Source organism: Bubalus kerabau, chromosome 3 (assembly GCF_029407905.1).
Source record: "Bubalus kerabau isolate K-KA32 ecotype Philippines breed swamp buffalo chromosome 3, PCC_UOA_SB_1v2, whole genome shotgun sequence".
In the NCBI taxonomy this organism is placed as follows: Eukaryota; Metazoa; Chordata; class Mammalia; order Artiodactyla; family Bovidae; genus Bubalus; species Bubalus kerabau.
In genome coordinates, this window is record NC_073626.1 from 148,346,063 (window position 1) to 148,364,893 (window position 18,831).

The following is an 18,831-nucleotide window of genomic DNA, read 5'->3' on the forward strand; positions in this document are numbered from 1 at the left end:
TTATAGAACATAACAATTTCCTATGCAACTTCTGCTTGGATTTCAAGGTTGGATACCACCATAAAGTCACTTTGAGGAGCACTTAATTGATCCACAGATATGACACATATTAATCACTGTTAGTCTAAATATAAAGAACCATGAATAAAGCCCCCTGGAGTTCTTGCCAAAATATAAGATATAAAAAACATGTATAAATACTCTAGCTAACAAAGAGGAAAAAATCCTTACTCTGGATTAACAGCTTCCATCAACATCCAGGCAAAAGAAATTAAACCAAGAGCAAGGCTACTTCACAGCAAGATTTATTAATACATCCAAAAGAAAGAAAGAAAAATCATTTTGTCACACTATATACAGATAATACATACAGTGTTTTATACACATATTACATCAGTTTTTACACAAGAAAAATATACATAAAAATGTAAACTTTTGTATACAAAAACCCTTAAACAAATTAAACAAGGACCAGAAAACAAAAGGAGACCAATCCATTATTATTTCATCAAATTTTTAAAATGGTAATACAGTACATTCATTGAGATATACATGGAAAATGTGAGCCATCTCTTCTTGTTTAAAGGGAAATTACAAACCAAAGCCCATCATTTCCCCAAATGTGGTCTCCCCACCAGCAATAGCACACCCAATACCATGGATACGCCTTTCCTCAGAACTGGGGGCCCTGTCCCTAAACCTGCCAATCTCATCTTGCTCCTACAGTCTGTGTAGAAACAAGTGGCTTCTAGCTTTTGTGCATATAACTAAGCTTCTAGCCACTATTAACATAGAGAAGAGTCTCAGTTTGTAAGTTCCCTTTAAGCAGCTTTGAATTTTTTGTGTGTATATATTCTAATGTATGGCCTGTTGAACATACTTGTGTGCCAAGGTGAAGGAGAACACTGAGAAGGAAGGGCTTTGAGGACGGCTCGTCCTTGCTACCGTGCAGCTACTTTGTTAGAAGAGATTTCAAAACTGTGCAACCTGTTGTTTTACTGGTTTTGAATCTGTTACCTCACCTTTGATTTCCCACTGCAACTTGGTTTCAGCGTGCACTTCAGTACTCTGGTTAGTACCATACAACTGCCAAGAGGCTTCTGTTAAAGGCTGCTTCTGATATCAAGTTTTAGCTAAGCTACTCTGTGAAATCCCTCAAACCCCAACTTCTCTATTTGTGTCTTCAGGGGTATTCTTACTCCATCTGTTTTTTGTTAACATCTTACAATTTAGGATTGTCCATCTACACTCCTCTCTCTAGAAGGTCTTGAAATGGAATCTGCTACCAACTCATCATAAAATAAAATACTTAACAGTTTTTTCTTAGTATTCTTCCATTCAGCATGTCAAATTGATATACTAAGGAAAAATACCTGAAGCTGTGGGGAGTAAGAATTAAATCTAGGTCGGGTACATGCAGACTTGGAGTTCTTAAAAAAAAAAAAATGTCTGGGAAGACCTTTGACTAAATAAATGTAAAACCTGCTTAAGATAGCTTCATGAGAGAGCTGTCTTTTCTCAAAGTTGAATTTTGAACAAGGCAGAATAACAAGTAGGTGATAAATTTCCCTGCAGCTAGAGAGTAGTTAACTTCCCCCAGGCAAAATGATCTCAATGATCATTAATTATTAACAAAAGGAAGAGGCAAATTGGTGAATTAAGTTGATCTGGGAGATGGTGGATGACATACGGTAATGGAAATGTTAGGGTTGCTTTATAACTGAAATAAACAGGCTGGTTTGTGGTGTGTCTCCATTCCAGAGAGAGGAAGACACGTGAGGGGCCTCAAGTGAGTCTCCAGTTCTCTTCCTCTCCTGGGATAGGTGGCGTTTTTAAAATGACAGTCTCCCTTTCAGTTAAAAAAAAATAATAACAATAAAAGGAAAAGGAGGAGAAATAAATAATGTGTGGACCTCTTTAGATGAGACTTCTAAATGTTCTTTAAATAACTTTTGATAATGTATTTTAAATCATTACATACAACTGCTATCGCAGGGACAATATTCCAGTAGGGGTAGCATTTTGCTAAATGTAAAAGATTGCCATTTAAAACTCATACATATACATGTGTATATACAATATATCAACACTATTTATATACATATATATCTAGAGAGCAACATTTCATTGCCTTTGAGTATCTATATATTCACTCACACAATATATACTAGAGACATACTGTGTGAGTATACAGGAAAGTATATGTACACATGCTCCAACATGTATATATACACTTCTGTCTGTGTGTGCATAAAAGCTTTAAAGGCACAATATATAGGGATGCAAGTTTTCTAGAGAGCTGCAGCAAAGTTAAAACAGAATGTCACAAATGTGAGAAAAGTCAAAAGGAAATATAGCAGAATTCATTAAAGCAGTTTCATCATGAAGAAAATGAGTTATAGAATTCAAGAGGCTTTCCATTAAAATGAAAATGGTAAAAGTATGATCAAATCACAAAGTAAAACAAAATTTTAAAATGACAAATTAGTGACAATAAATGAAAAAATAAATATAATACTAATGTCAATCATAAAAGCACAATTATGTTTTTTTCAATTTAAGTAAAACATCCCCAAATTAACTAGGTAAAACTTTCAAAGTAGTTCTGTTTGAATGTTGGTCTTTTGTGTATTGGTTGGTTGTTTTTGAGACAAATGATGCCCAATTTTCAAAATTACCATAGAAAGTATTGCCAAAATTTGTGTCTTCCGGGAAATTTCAGAGACAAGTGAAGTGTTAATGAAATATGGTTAGGCCAAATGATTCTGGCGAAAAGGACCTAATAAAGGAGAAAAAAACACAAAGTAGTGTGATTTTTAAGTGGTGAGAGACTGACTTAGAAGTCAATGAAAATGAAGAATAGTGGGATTGGCAAGTAAGAACAGTTCTAAGAGGAATTCATAAACAAGACTATAATCCTTAGGACTTCCATCTTTGTACGCTCTGATGATTACGCTAGACTGTCCCTCTTCTTGCTTATAGAATAATCCACAATTCTCCAAAGATGTATAATCTTGCTTAACAAAGGCTGTTTATCTGTTACACACACACTTTTTTTCTTTTAGGGAAATATATGTATATAGATTTATCTATACACACACATATACATACGTGTATATATAGATTTATACAAATGTATAAATAAACATAATACTTCTCAATCTTTCCATCGACAAGGCAAGTTCACATTCAGCAAAGTGCCACCACATCCCATATACACATCTCTGTACAGATATACACAAAAGGGCTTAGCTTGACCCTTCAATCAGGGGAATTTATTCTAGCAAATCCCATTAACCAGTAACTGAAGGGAGAAATGGCACCAATACAACCTCCCTTCTTTCATTTGCATGCATATGTACAAGAAATACGCCGATTTTTTAAAAATCCATAAAGCAAGAGTGAATGAAACTGGGAGATGCTGCAAAAAATACAACTGTAAAAACAACATACAAAAAGCTTTCCTAGGTCTTGAGTATATCTAAAATGAATGAGGCTTCAAAGATAACGACAAATCCAGATGTTATTTATCAGAAGTTGTTTTAGCATGTTTCAAAGTACGATTTTTTAATATTAAAAATAAATGTGACTGGAGCATTTAATAAAACTCTAGCTTTGACTATTTTAGACCACCAGACACTTCAGTAATGAATGTATAGCAAAATGACAAAACTCAAAATACAGGAATGCATTTTTTAAAAATTGCATATAAACCAGGTAAAAACTCAAGGGTATCATAATTTTCCTATAGCCAAAATATGGTGGTTTGGGGGCATGCTAACTTCATAAATAACAACACAACTGAGTAATTAAAAAAAAAAAAAAAATCTGGAAATAACTGAAATCAACCCAGCTTTGAAATGTGCATGGTGAAATGATCCCACCAACTCTTTAAACAAAGGAGCCCCTTTAAAAATGGCATTCTTTACAAAAGGCCTCTACTTTTCTTTATTTCACCAAGAAAAGGTGATCAATAATATTTTATAACTCAGAATATGAAGAAATCTATTATTAACATAAAAACGGTTCAACTGATCTCTGGTCCCACCACCCCAATAGATAAACACAGCTCATGTCCAGGTCTGTTTTTCTCTTATTTTTACACTCAAAAGCAAGAGGCTGGTCTTAGAACCTGCTGTTTTTTGTGTTATTTTAAAAACATAGCATAAGCTAATCAAAAGCTTGAAATAAAATGCACATGATATCAGAGCTAGCCTTTTAACATAACACAATCAAGAATTTGGTGTATTTATACAACAGAGACAATGAGAAAGGAACTCCAACGCCCTCTACTAAATAAATCATATTTCTACCATACATTCTGTTGCCTTTCTCTTTTTACGTAAGCACACATTCATCTCTCTCATACACGTGCCCCCAATGTATATTTTTGCATGTGTGTAAAAACACAGACAAATACATGCACACAAGTACTTTAATTCTATTTTTAAGTCACAGTGGGAATTCCTTAGTGAGGAGGGATACAAAGTTCCTGAATAAGACACTGAGAACATCTAGATTTATTATTTTTCCTATTTTACTTCCCAACTTACAGAATAAACTGTAATTAAAAGAATAAATCCATAGGAAATAAAAGAGGTCTTAAAAACTTAATTTACAAATTCCAGCTACAGTAGTTGGGAGTTTTTACTTGATCTATGTATTTCTATTTACCCTGTAACTAAGCTTCTAGCCATCTTAAGTGTAAACCACAGATCATTTACTAAGGAAACGTGATTTCTCAACGGTTCTATGAGCAGTAATAAATGGTCTAAAGGTGTTCTACATTTTGAGGCCCCAGGATATCCTTCTAGTTTATATATCTGCAAGGTAGCAAAGGATAGCTATACACCTTGACACGGCAGAGATCCAGTGTAAAAAGGTGCTTCACTAGTTTGTTTTGTCAAAAAAAAAAAAAAAGCTCATATATAATTTTTTAGCTATTAAACACATAGGCAACATAATTCATTACACTCAATACAGCTTTAGTATAAAACTTATAATTTATGAGGTGATGTTAATAGCATAAATTAATATACCTTTTCTCTTAAAATCTACAATAAGTATTCTGAAAGCTCATTGGGGAAGGAAATTTTTAAATAAAAGTTTTAAAGCTGTGCGTGGTGGGAAAGGATTCTGTATGCTGAGGCTGAGATGAGAGCCTGAAGGAGGAGAAGCGTCCCAAGCAAGACACCATGGGCTACGAACCAAACGTTTTCTCTTTCCTGCGCTCTCTCAATGATGAGTCACCTTTAGTTGCTTTTAAAACTAATTTCTTATTTTAAAAACTGCCCTAATTTCCACAAGGAATCCCTGAGACATACTCAACACTATACAGTGAAAAGAATTATCACTGTTGAGAGGAACTGATTCAACCCTTCCGAGCAGATGAAGACAACGTCCTAAGTACCAAACTTTCCCATCCCTTCCAGGCTCATCAGCTGGAGCCAACCGTACTTCAATGACGCAGGGTGGAGCCATGTCAGGGCAAATCAGTCTATTCTCCAAGTAAAAGCAAGGGTGGAGTTTAAACTGCACTGGAGCCTTCTGCACTGCATGTTGAAAAGTTTTCCATGGGGAACTTTGGGTGCATATAGAGCTTACTTCAGTGGCCCCCAGCTTAAAAAAAAAGAACCAAGTGAAATAAAAGGTTCTCTTGGGCCAAGAGCAGTACAGATCATGCATGTGTGTGTGTACACACACTTCAGTGCTGGGGGTGGGCTGAGCAAGCAGGCAGAAGGGAAAAACGGAAGGAAAGCTGTGCTCCCCTACTTTGCTAAGAGTGAGACAGGTTTTCTCTTAGAAGACTGTTTTCCCAGACTGCACTTGAGACCACCACAACGCTGCCATTCAAAGTAGCCAAACATTCCCAAGCTTTGGGAACCTGGGGTGGGGAAAAAAGTCATCCCACATTTGCTCTTTCACTCTCTCTCAAATGCCACGTTTCCTTTTATTTGCTCTGTATCACAGTGCAGAGAGAGGGAAGCTAACAAAAAATCAGAGTAGGAGTAAAAAGAGAGAATTTTTGCTATTTAGAAATAAGGCTAAGTTTGACCCACAATTTTTGCATTAATGACACTGGTTACTAGAAGAGACAATTACTCATTTATGTTTCATGTTTTCTTTCCTAACTCACTGATCAGAAAAAAACACTTGAGATATTCAAATATATTCTTCACTGATCTCTTATTACACATCTTTTGAAAGACAGTATCATAAAAAAAAAAAGTTGCTTTAATTAACTAAACATGGATTTTGTGTCCCTCCAATATATGATATTGGGCTTCCCTGGTGGCTCAGAAGGTAAAGCATCTGCCTGCAATGCGGGAGACCTGGGTTTGAACCCTGGGTCAGGAAGATCCCCTGGAGCTAAGGAAATGGCAACCCACTCCAGTATTCTTGCCTGGAGAATTCCATGGATGGAGCAGCCTGGTAGGCTACAGTCCACGGGGTGGCAAAGACTTGGACACGATTGAACGACTTCACTTCACTTCAATATATGATATTAGAAATCTTTATAAAGTTCAAGGTATTAAGCAGTCACTATATTGTTTTACTTTTCTATAGAATGCCCATTAAAATTCAGTTGTTTTCAATGTATTGGGGGGGGGGGAAACAAAATCTATGTTCTGTCCAATATATATTCCCACACTCACCTTTCTCCAAGAAATATAATTCTCGGCAGGAAAAAAAGTCCTTGGAGCAATGTAGCTGTCTGCGATGAAACATTCAGACTGACTACACTTTCTTCCAGGGAATCCTTTAAATTGCCTCATTAAACTGCAGAATTCTGTTGACCATTTAAACAACCACTGCATTATTCTATATGCACCAGATTAAAAACAGAATTTAATAAGAGTGTTAAAAGAAGGCTAAAAAGAAAGAGGATGAAGAAACCAGAAACTAAATACCTAAACAAATTTTAAATGAATTTCAAACCTATTAGCTTGAAATGATAGTTTAGTGTTATTAATAGCCTCAGCTCTTTGCAATACCAAACCACAGCAACCTTTTGAACTAACTTGGAGAAAAAGCAACTTGCCTCCCACAAACACTGCGGATGAAGCTACCACCACCATTACCAGCCCCACAAGGCAGGGGCACAGGAAGGACTGCAGGCAAGTATCAGTGAACTTACAGGATGGGTGTGACCTACACAGGCTCAAATTCTACTGCCAAATGATAAAAGCCCAGTAGTATGGATCAACAGAAATATTTTTTTCAGGTAAGAAGAAAATCACACACCTAGGGCAGCTGTGTGTATCATGGACACTGTCTTTGCCTCTGTGGATTACAATCATGGACCAAACGACCTCTGATAAGGAAAAGCTTTAGTGTTAGTCACAGAAAATGATGCTGCTTAACTTGCAGTTGAGAGATTAGGCTTATTTAAGAAATAAATCTTATAGATAATTATTTGGCAAAGATAAAGTATTCGCTTTTTTTAGCCTTAAACCACTCAAGACAGTAACTATGATTTTAAGGAAAAGAAAAATTTTTTTCCAACTTTATGTCCGTACCTACTATTTGCTTCTCATTAAATTATACTCTTTTCATGGAGGGACTCTAGGCACATCACACTGCCTGCCAACATGAAATTGCTCAGGAAGTCATTTATGAGACAGTTCTAGTTCACGTGGTAGGTTACTAGAGAAAAGAATCCTTTGCCATATAAGCTATGTGGTGATAATTAGAAAAATTTTCCATTGCATAGTCTGTCACTTGGTGGGTTAAATGTAATTGCTACTTACTACTGTGGATTGTTTACTAACTACATAATCTACCCAGATGTGCAAATTGCTAAGCCATTTTTACAGGGGAAAATCAATGTCTTAAGTACTTTAACTAAAATAATATTAACAGTTATGTAGAGAGTGTAAAGGAGAAAAACACATCTTTCCTTCGGATGCTATAGATCACAGCCAGTGAGCATTATACATTAGCATGGAATTCAGATTTTCAGAGCACAGAATGTATCCATTAACTGCAGCAACTTTGTAAATTGAATCACATTAACACAATCTAACTGGCCTTTATAAATGGTCCCAAAGAACTGCAGAAACAGAGTGAACCTTCTTTGCCACTATTTCTCATGAGTTGAGTTTTAACACTAAAATGAAAGCTAGTATCCATGTAATTAGATAGAACCTTATAACAAATTTGTTTCTGATTCCAGTATTGCCTTATTGGAGCATTGAGTGCTATTTCAAAGACACTAATTTTCATATTTCTGGAGTAAAAGATACTTCATTCCTTTCTTTCCATGTTAATAGCAAACCTGCTACTAAGAGACTAAAATTGCTCCATTAGCTAAAACAGCAACCTAACGGTTATCTCTGGGTTCACAGATGTTCTTCTCTTTCCAAAAAGGGACTCACAAGAAACAGCAAGAGTAAAGTGAATCGCAAGCATGGATATTTATTTTGAAGTAGATAAAATGAGAAGAAAAATTTGTTTTTTTGCTACTTTCTTAAATCTACACAGGTACTTTCTACGGGTGCCCTTTCTTCAGCTATTTATGGTGGGCATCTACACAAAAACGAATTTACTCAAAAGTTTTTGGTGTGAAGCTGTAACTGGCAACATTCCTGATCATTTCATGCCTCCTTACCAGAAAGCAGGAAAGGGCTTAAAAATGCACAGAAAACAGAAAATTGCAAACAATAAAATGTGCAACTTACTGCAAACTCAGTTTCCATAACTGAAGAATTTTAAGCAGCTACCACAAGGGACAAATTGCCAGAAAAATTCAAATCGACATCCCATGACTTTCCCTTCACTGTCAAAGAAGGGCTGATAGGAAAGTCAATGTGTATGTACCACTTTTAGCTCAGTAGAAAAGAAAGTCAACGGGCTGCTCTGCTACAACCTGTGATTAGTACACAGTGGAGACGGAATCGAATCACTAAGAATGGACAATTAGCATGTGATGGTTATAATGGGATGTGAAGAGTTCAGTGAACTAAATGACACTTTTGAGCAGAGGTAACTACTCATAATCATTTCATTACAGTACATTAAAATTAAAAAGCTTACTAACATAGGTTCACAGGTGAGAAATACTCAGATTATCTGTTCTCACCATTCAGAATAAAAATTTACGGTGCTACCAAATATAATTTTGCTTTGTGACATAATTTTATAATTTAGAAATTTCTCAATCTGCAAAAAAGGCAAAGCTATTAAAAAATAAATCTTCCAATCAATTATCATGATTAAAAAAAACCTAAATATATTACAAACATATTTTTGGCCCACAAAAAGAAAACTTCAATAAATACAAAATAGGGCGTATCATGATTTCATACAGTAATGTGACATTTCCCCTCCATAATCTCAGGCACGTGGTATCTGCATAAAGCCTGCTGATCACCATCATTCCTTTAAAAAGCAGAGAAAGAAAAGCTTTCAAAAGAAGGGACTGGTTAGCATTAGCATGGCATAAAGAGAAATACATAGAGGAAGTAGGAAAATACATCCAAATCTTTACCTATTGAAAAGGAATTAAGATCAAATATTCCCTGACAAATGAATTATTATATCACATCATTAATAGATATGTTCTCTCTACGCGTCTTTTAAAATATATATATGTAAATTAGACTAGATTCAGGTATAAATAGCCAATGGTATCTCAAGGGACAGTGAAACTTCTCAGCAAAAGCAGAGAACAGATGCCTTTAAAATCTAGTTCCACCCTTGGGCGGAGGGTGGGGGGTCAGGGAGAAGGCAGGTTAAAAAGAAACCTCACATATTCATTTCATAGTCACCAACTTACTAAACTATCCAATATGATTTTTAACCTTCAAGATCTGGTATTTCAAAACAATTCCCCAAACTTAAACCTAAATACTTAAAATTATTTTAAAAGTACCAAAGGGTGAGTAAGATTTATGTCTAATTTCCATATTTTGCTTTGAAAGAAAATTTTAAAATGTGTATCCTTCAGATGTTACATGTCACTTCACAACTGGTACATTGATTCTACAAGTGTCATCGACATTTTACAAACTTTACCGAAGAATCACTACTGTAAACATGAAAAATCCCAAAGCAAAAGATGGATCAAGGAGTTCACAGATCCCATCTCTCCAAACCAATCTTGAACTATCCTGCTTTTCACATCAAAATATTTTCTTTAATTACATCTTGCAAATATATTCCATGGAAGAGGGATTCAGAAACAAATGCGTGTCTAAAAAGGCATTACAACCAAGCATCAGACCTCAGAATCGCAGCAACCCCTGCAGTCCCTCTGGCCAAGCTCTTCACCACATCCGCCGGGCACTGATGTGAATTCAGCTTTGTGTGTTCTGGGCTAACTTAGCAGAAAAGGGTTGTGCTACTCACGCCGCCAAACCGCCACCCTTCTCCATTCACCAAGGTCGGCTAACTCAGTGGGAAAGAATGACCAACCTTATTAGGGCTCTGAGATGTGGGAAAGGAGAAGAGACTTCTACTTATTAGGAAATAAGAAAGAAAACAAAATACAAAACAATGGGACAGCTGCTTCCTGCCCTGCACAGAAATACACGCGTGGGTGCACACATATACACAGGCAGTCAAAAGACTAATTCTTTTTCTTTTTAATTAAACATGATCACAATTAGGAATGGAATCCTGGCCTCATGTGGTGTTTGCTGAGCAGTTGGTGCTAAGACAGAGGCTTGAATCTGCCTCTGCACACCATTTGCCATCTCTTACACAGAACTCGATGAACAGGCTCATTCTAGCTAGAACCACCTGTGTAAAGACCTGGTATTAGAATGGAAAGCATTGATCTGCGATACTAGGAAATAGTAAAGGGCACTGGTAATCTGAGGTATCTTCCACTTCTAGGACTTGCTGCTGAAAGTCGATTCTATCCAGTCACTGTGCTGAGCCGCTAAGGAAACCATTGGGGGGAGGGTGGACCCGCCAGGAGGGAACGAGCACCAGTGCCAAGGAGCACATGTGAACACTGAAGCGAGGTCCACCGCAGGGGGAACTTGTTTAACTGGAAAGGGGGAGTTCTCCTCTAGTCCCCGTCTGTTGTTTTTAAAATCTTCTTTAGGAAAAGGGGGAGAAGGGGTGGGTGATAAAGAGGGAAAAGAAGATAGAAAACACCAGGTTCCCCACCTGCCTGCAAACACACAGACACGCTCAGTTAGGGGAGGTAAAGGGAGAAGATGCGTTATTGGTACTTGTAGCTGTGGCACCTGTTACTGTGAAGCCTGTGGGAGGCGCTATCGAGCTGTGGCTGGGCTGCAGGTCCTTGGGAATGCCACTGTGAGAACTCAGCTGGTGGCCGAAGGCTGCGCTGAACTGAGGGAGTTGCTGCTTGGGGGAGGTGGAGGCCAGCAGTTCAGCGGAAGGCCCCATGCCACTGAAGCTGGTCTGCGGTAACCCCGGGAGCACACTGGAGCTGCTGGGGGTCACGGTGGCGAAGGCAGGCTGTGTGGTCTCTGAGTTCGAAGTGGTGGGCGGCGTGGAGAGGGACGTGGAAAGAAGATGCCCATCGGCGACGAGAAGGTTGCTGAACGGAGAGGGGTCTCCAAGGTTGACGGGGAGATTGCCCCAGTGAGTTCTGGGGTTCACGACCCCTCCGAGTGGCACCTCAAGTGGCGTCGGGAGCAAGTGCTGCGCCATGACGGGCATCTCTGCTGAGAAGGTAGCTGCCATGTTATCACCAGAGTAAGATGTCGTGTGGGGAGAGGTGATGTGGTCACTGTAGGGAGACGGCACGTGCTCGCTGTCATAATGGCTTCCATGGGGCGAGGAGTGTGAGTGATCACTGCTGTATTGCTGTCGTGAGGTGATTAGGTCATCTGCCTTGCTCAGCAGCTGGGCAGGATGTGGCCTCTGGGAGGCATGGCTGCCATCATGAAGTCCATGAAACTGTCCTGGGAAGGCTCTCTCCCCAAGGGCACTCTGGCTCATCAGAGTGGCAGAAGTAAGGCCGACGCTGGCGGGGGCAGAGAACTGCCCCTGGATCTGCCCTGCCAGGGGTGTAGGTGGGTTAGACAAGGTAGCTGAACGGAGCAGGCTCTCATCCAGCTCTAGGCTAGAGAAGTTGTCATGGACTATACGCCCATTCAGCAGCTCCCCCAGGTCCGTGTTGACCTCTCGGCTCAAGGACGGGATCCCCGACGCTCCTGTCCCTGTGGAGAAAACCCCTATTCCTCTGTCTGACAGCTCCTGGACGGGCACACCATCTGACTGGGTGAGCACCCCAATGGTACTCAGGCACTCGAGAGAAGTCACGGCCTGCAAGGCCCGTTCAAGTTCCTCGGCCTCTTCGGTGGTGGGGAGGAGGTCTCCGTTCTTTCCTGGGTAAACAAGAGCTATCAACAAGTCAGCGGGGCTTCCACCATCCTGACCACAAAAACCACACATTAGAACTATCTGTCAAGACATTCTACTAAGGACTACTAAGGAGAGCAAGAGTGACATATTCACGGCAGGACAGGTGAGCCTGAACCACATTTTCGGGTCACTGACAGCACTCTCACAGCCATCTCAACACAGTGTTCAGTGCTCAGGAATCTATTTAAAACCCGGGGTGACTATCTGATTATAGGTATGTTTTTACCCAAAGTTATATTAAGACATTAAAACAGAAAGCATATCAATCAGTTCACATTTGAGACAAAAGGCTGTGCAGGAGGAACCCTGTTAGCTCTTCTGCTCTTGGGCTCTTTCACCTGGAGGGACAGCCCCGTGAACCCAGAACACAGAACTCACACATATATCTCAGCACAAAAGCAAGTGCTCAGCTCACTTTGTTGATTACCTTTTCCCACGTTTCTGCATTACTCTCTGCTCTTCCCCTCTCACACGTCTCCCATTTCTAAGGAATTTTCATAAAATGGAAGCTACCCTGATTTCCTTCCAATATCAAAAAAATCTACTGTTAGGAACTGGAGTAATCACTATAAAAATATCCAGTTTTTAATGGTGAAGGAAACATTCTCAGAGTAGAAAAGATTTCCCTTGAAAGCACTAAACAATTGGTGGGGTTAAGCAAACTTTGTTGTGGAAAAGTGCACTTCAAGTGAAGTACAGGGTGGGGTATCAAAATGAAGACAAGTTCTGAAAAGTTCAATAAACTCAAGTTTAAAATGTCTTTATTCAAAAACAAACTAAAGTAGGGGCATTCCCTGGCGGTCCAGTGTTAGGACTCAGCGCTTTCACTGCCATGACCCCTGATCAAGGAACTAAGATCCCACAAGCCATGCAACGTAGTCAAAAAGAAAAGGTTAGAAAATAAATAAACTAAAATTACTGATTTTTGGGCTCCCTTGTGGCTCAGTTGCAATGCAGGAGACCCGGGTTCAATCCCTGGGTCGGAAAGATCCCTTGAAGAAGGGAATGGCAATACACTTCCGTATTCTTGCCTGGAGAATTCCATGGGCAGAGAAGCCTGGTAGGCTACAGTCCAGGGGGTTGCAAGAGTCGGACTCAATTTAGCGACTAAACCACCACCACCACCACAACCAACACCACCACTCATTTTAAAGGAATAAAGTTATAAACCTAGCTATCAAACCTACTGATTTACTAAGCCTATATTATCATTTTTTTTAAAATGTATACCTTCTAAAGAGAATAAAATAGCTTCAGCACTTTATATTTTCTGTCCACATTACATGTGAGGAGGAATACTTTGAACATATTTAAAAAAAACTATTTCCCTTTAAAAAAAAGAAAAATTCATTTGAGAAACCAGTTTTCTTGAATCTAAATACTGACCGTACCTTCAAAAAAATCGAAATCTTGTAAGTCATCAGGTAGCCTCGGAAGGACATCAGAGAAGTCCTCCTGGTTCAATTCCAAGTCGTGTGGAATGTCGGTGATCTCATTGGCAATGTCATCCGGCAACTCATCAGCGCTCAGCTCCGGTGTGGACGGGCTCCTGGGGAAGATGACATGGTTGGCCCACCACTCCCACTTTACCTTCCCACCAAGTCACCAGAAGCAGAAATGGAAAACCCTAACTCAAAATAATCTCCTTGCCTACTTTAAGATCTGAAACCAGAACGGCAGACCTCACCATATGCACTCACATATTTCTGCAAATTTTCACCCATGTATTAAGAGAAGGAAACCATTTTGAGATACTATTTTTACTGCAAATTAGTAGAATGAATTGCAATTTGGTGTACTAGTAGAACGAATTACAATCTGGTCTATCAAGTGTGTCTTACTACTTTCTGGTAGAGTTTTTAATCTGGCCAAAATAATTTTTAAACAAAGATGAAAGAGATAAAACTGAAATTTGCAGCTGAAACAGAAGCATCATTCATCGGGTCAAAATGCTTACCCCTGTCAAAATTAATAATGCATCACGTTTCTGTTGGAACATATATGCAATTTCTGTTGAAACAGAAAAATCTGAGAAGAGACAATTAAATTCCCAATATCAGCATCTGCTCTCTTGGATTTTAATCGAAAACTTTACTTCAGATCTAAACCCGTCAGGTATCTGGTAAAAATCCTACTGGAAACTACAGAGTCTAAGCTGATACACCACAGGGTGCCTTTAGCCTACTTCCAACAGGAAAGGAAGCCGATGTTCTGAGAACAATCAGAGCACGTAAAGGAGACGTGAGTCCTGGCGCAATCACTGACCGCATGTGGGAGGCCTCCACTGGCAGTGAGACGCTGGTGGGCATGCTGAGGTTCCCCTGGGGGACTGCAGGGGGGATGGGCTTCTGGGGTCGACGAGGTCCACGCCTTCTCTTCTTCTTGTGTTTTTTGGTAAGTGCAGGAGGCTTGGTTTTTTTCCTGGGTTTCCTCTGCTGCTGGTGCTGAACTTTACGGGAGCTATCTCCTCTCAAGAAATTATCCTTTGGAATGAATAAACGTGTATTTTTAAACTCAGATTATTCGGGAAAAAGCAAACTGCTATCTGAAAAAAATACTTATATCTCTTATTATTTTATACAGTGCCACAAACTATGTATAACAATAATTAAATGAATACGAAATTCATTTTAAAATTTAATTCACATCAATTCAATATATATATAAAGCTCATTCCACACTTCAAGGCATTGTCACAGGTGCTGTAGTATAAAAGAACTGAATAAAACTTGATTTGCGCTCCAGAGGAATTTACTTGGTATCCCATGGGAAAAACATGAACACGAGTGTAAATACTATAGGAAAAACTGGGCGATGATGATATAAATACCATCTAAGGGTATGCAAATGGAAAATTCATTACTTGTAGTTATGTGGGACTAAAGCATAAACAGGACTTTCAGTTGCTGGGATAAGGGGGAAGACCACTCTAAGCTAAAGGAAATAGCACAAATGAGACAAAAAGGACAGCAAATAACTGGGTATGGCCTGTTGCTTGAGGATACGATGGAGAGTCAAATATAAAAGTCAGCTGTACGGAAGTCTGGCAGCAGATCCTGTATGACTCTGAATACTCTGCTCAGAATTTTAAACTTTATTTTATTTTACAGGCAATGGGGAATGATTTTTGATGACAGCAGATGTTTTAAAAGGATTAACTGGACTTCCCTGATGGTACAGTGGATAAAAACCCGCCTGCCAATTCTGGAGACGCTGGTTCGATCCCTGGTCTGGGAAGATCCCACATGCTGCGGAGCACAGCTAAGTGTGCCACAACTACCGACCCGCACTCGAGAACCTGCGAGCCGCAACCACTGAAGCCCATGTGTTAGGGCCCGGGCACCACAACAAGAGTATACCCTGCTCTCTACAAGAGAAAGACTGTGCGGCAACGAAGACCCAGCGCAGCCAAAAAATAATAGGAATACTAGTAACAGGATTAACTAACCTGGTAGAAACAATGTAAATGAATAAAGAGAAGGGGCAAGTGAGTGAAGGCAAAAATTCCAATCACAGGGCGATTTCAACAGATATTAGAAGATAAACAGCTGAGGGCAAAGTGAGCAAGAACAGAAAAGCAAGGGCTTGCTGAAAGAGAATTCTCAAGATATGACAGCTGCGTGGATGTGGTGCGGATGAGGGGAATATAAAACTCTCAAGTGTTTCTAGAGTTCCTAGTTGAGGTGATTGTTAGGTGAGGATGCCGTTCGTGGGATACAGAGCACAGCAGAATAAACAAAATCAGAGTTAAGGAATTCAGCTGGGCTCACATACTGTTTGAGGTGTGAAGATGGCCGGGGGGGGGGGCAGGAGAAAATTGTATCTGGTGCACAGGATGCAAGAAAGGGATGGAGGCATAGACTTGGAAGTTGAACACAGTGGAAGTCCTTCAAATAATTCACATGGACCAGGGTGACAAGGTAAAGCGAGAAGACAATGGGTACACAGCTTTATAAAACTGCTGCAGTTAAGTGAGGAGGGAAAGGAAGAAGAACCAGCAAAAACCAGAAGCTTGCAATATAACTAGTTTCTTCAGCTAGTACCCTTAAATCTGAATACGGTATTTCATCAATTCCCAGATGCACATTTTACTATCACCACAGTTGGGAAGCATTTTACAATAATGGCATATTATTATCTCTGTCAGCCAGGTCATTATAGTTGCTGCTGCCTACATGTTCAAAGTTGGTCATAGCTCTCTTTACTCTCCTTGTTTGAACTGAAGTTTTGTGCATTGTTGGTTTTACATGTAGAGGAAAAACATGGGTATGCAGAAAGGCACAGAAAGAAACAAGACAGAAAATTGTTATTAGCGAAGCAAATATTCATTATTAAAGAACTGACCACAATCCCCACCTCTACCTTTTTTTTTGCAAAGCAACAACCAAATGAAGAACAAAGCTGTGTTATAGTAGATGTTATATACTGCCTTTCACACATCAAAAATTAGCTGAAATCAGGGGTGAAATAGAAGATAAAAATATTTATGTCTAAGTCTAAAAAAGCTATTTTGATAAGTATACAATAAAAAATTTAAGTGATAAGAAATGCACTGTGCAATGTTTTTTCCATCTGGATGGTATATAAAATAATTGTGATTTCTATGATTGATGTCACCTTTGAGTTGATGAATTCAGTAATAACTTTTATAACCAAATACATTAAAAGATCTGAAGACTAATAAATATCAGTAGCAACAAACATACCAAGAAAGAATAAAATTAAGCATAAATCCAAGAAATCTAAAAGAAGGTTAATCCCAGCCAAACACCTGAATCCAAACACAATTACAAACTCAAAAGTCGCAAACAAATTTAGAAAACAACAGAAGACGGGGTGCTTTCCAGGCTCTGTAATTCCTTTTGGTTCAACACTTGATGTCTACATTTTTTATGCCCACTGTGCAGTGAATAAGCAGCTGCAAGTCCCCACCAGGAGCTGGCATGCACTCCAGGATCTCCCTCTAGGACCAGCGTGGGTCTTGAATATGAGGAAGTCAGAGAGCTCTAGTTAAAAATATATAAGCCCTACTAGTTCTGGTCTAGGCTTCTTCCTTACTCTTCTACACTTATGCTGTGTATCCTGGCAACACTCCACATAGAACCGCCTGTGACCGAGGCCCCGTCTGGCTCTTGCTATCCCCCTTCCTTGGCTCCTCCAGAAAGCCCAGAACCTGTGTCCTGGAGGTGTTCCTAAAGCCAATTGTTCCTTTACCGACGCTATCTACAAACACTGTTCACTCCCAGCGTTCCCAACTGTCCCTTTCTATTAATATTTCTCTGCAGGACAACAACCCATTTAATACCTTACCCTCTGTTCTACAAGTTCATTCCTGTTGAATACCATGTTCTGTCTGCCAGCCTGGACCTCGTACAGCTTGAGTCTCTTCTACCAATGGCTGTCCTATCCAGTGGCTGAGTCTAGTTCAGAATCTGCCCCCACCCCACAAGCCATGTACTACCAATCAATTATTCAACAATTACTTATGGACGATCTTTGCTCCAAGCACTGCAGATAGAGCAATGAACAAACAACGTTCCTGCCTTGTGAAGTTTACATTCTAGTAGGGGGATTCAGAAAATAAACAAATAAATTAATAAATAACATTCAGTTCAGTTCAGTCGCTCAGTCGTGTCTGACTCTTTGCAACCCCATGAATTGCAGCACGCCAGGCCACCCTGTCCATCACCAACTCCTGGAGTTCACTCAAACTCACATCCATCAAGTCGGTGATGCCATCCAGCCATCTCATCCTCTGTTGTCCCCTTCTCCTCCTGCTCCCAATCCCTCCCAGCATCAGAGTCTTTTCCAATGAGTCAACTCTTCGCACGAGGTAGCCAGAGTATTAGAGTTTCAGCTTCAGCATCATTCCTTCCAAAGAACACCCAGGGCTGATCTCCTTCAGAATGGACTGGTTGGATCTCCTTGCAGTCCAAGGGACTCTCAAGAGTCTTCTCCAACACCACAGTTCAAAAGCATCAATTCTTCAGCGCTCAGCTTTCTTCACAGTCCAACTCTCACATCCATACATGACAACATCAGGTAAATACAAATGTTAGGAAGGAAAATAGGTAGAGTATGAAGATTCCCTGGTGGCCCAGTGGTAAAGGACCTGCCTGCCAATGCAGGAGACTTGGGTTCGATCCCTGGTTTGGGAAGATCCCCTGGTGAAGGAAATGGCAATCTATTCCAGTATTCTTGCCTGGGCTTCCCTGATAGCTCAGTTGGTAAAGAATCTGCCTGCAATGCAGGAGACCCCGGTTCGATTCCTGGGTCAGGAAGATCCGCTGGAGAAGGGATAGGCTACCCACTCTAGTATTCTTGGGCCTCCCCTATGACTCAGCTGGTAAAGAATCCACTTGCAATGCGGGAGACCTGGGTTCAATCCCTGGGTTGGGAAGAATCCCTGGAGAAGGGAAAGGCTACCCACTCCAGTATTCTAGCCTGGAGAATTCCTTGGGGTCACAAAGTGTCAGACATGACTGA

At 39.8% G+C, this 18,831-nt stretch overlaps 1 protein-coding gene across 18 annotated transcripts in view; it reads right to left on the bottom strand.

Annotated features, from left to right (window-relative positions):
* Positions 1 to 289: 289 nt before the first annotated feature.
* The window catches only part of INO80D (INO80 complex subunit D), a 70,215-nt gene continuing 51,673 nt past the window's right edge, over positions 290 to 18,831 (bottom strand). For all 18 annotated transcript variants that reach the window (XM_055573227.1, XM_055573217.1, XM_055573229.1 and 15 more), the window contains 3 exons: positions 14,611 to 14,828; positions 13,737 to 13,894; positions 290 to 12,308 (listed from right to left, as the gene is read on the bottom strand). In XM_055573227.1, the coding sequence (XP_055429202.1) occupies positions 11,143 to 12,308; positions 13,737 to 13,894; positions 14,611 to 14,828 (1,542 nt within the window). In that variant the 3' untranslated portion in view covers positions 290 to 11,142. The remainder of the gene's footprint in view (positions 12,309 to 13,736; positions 13,895 to 14,610; positions 14,829 to 18,831) is intronic.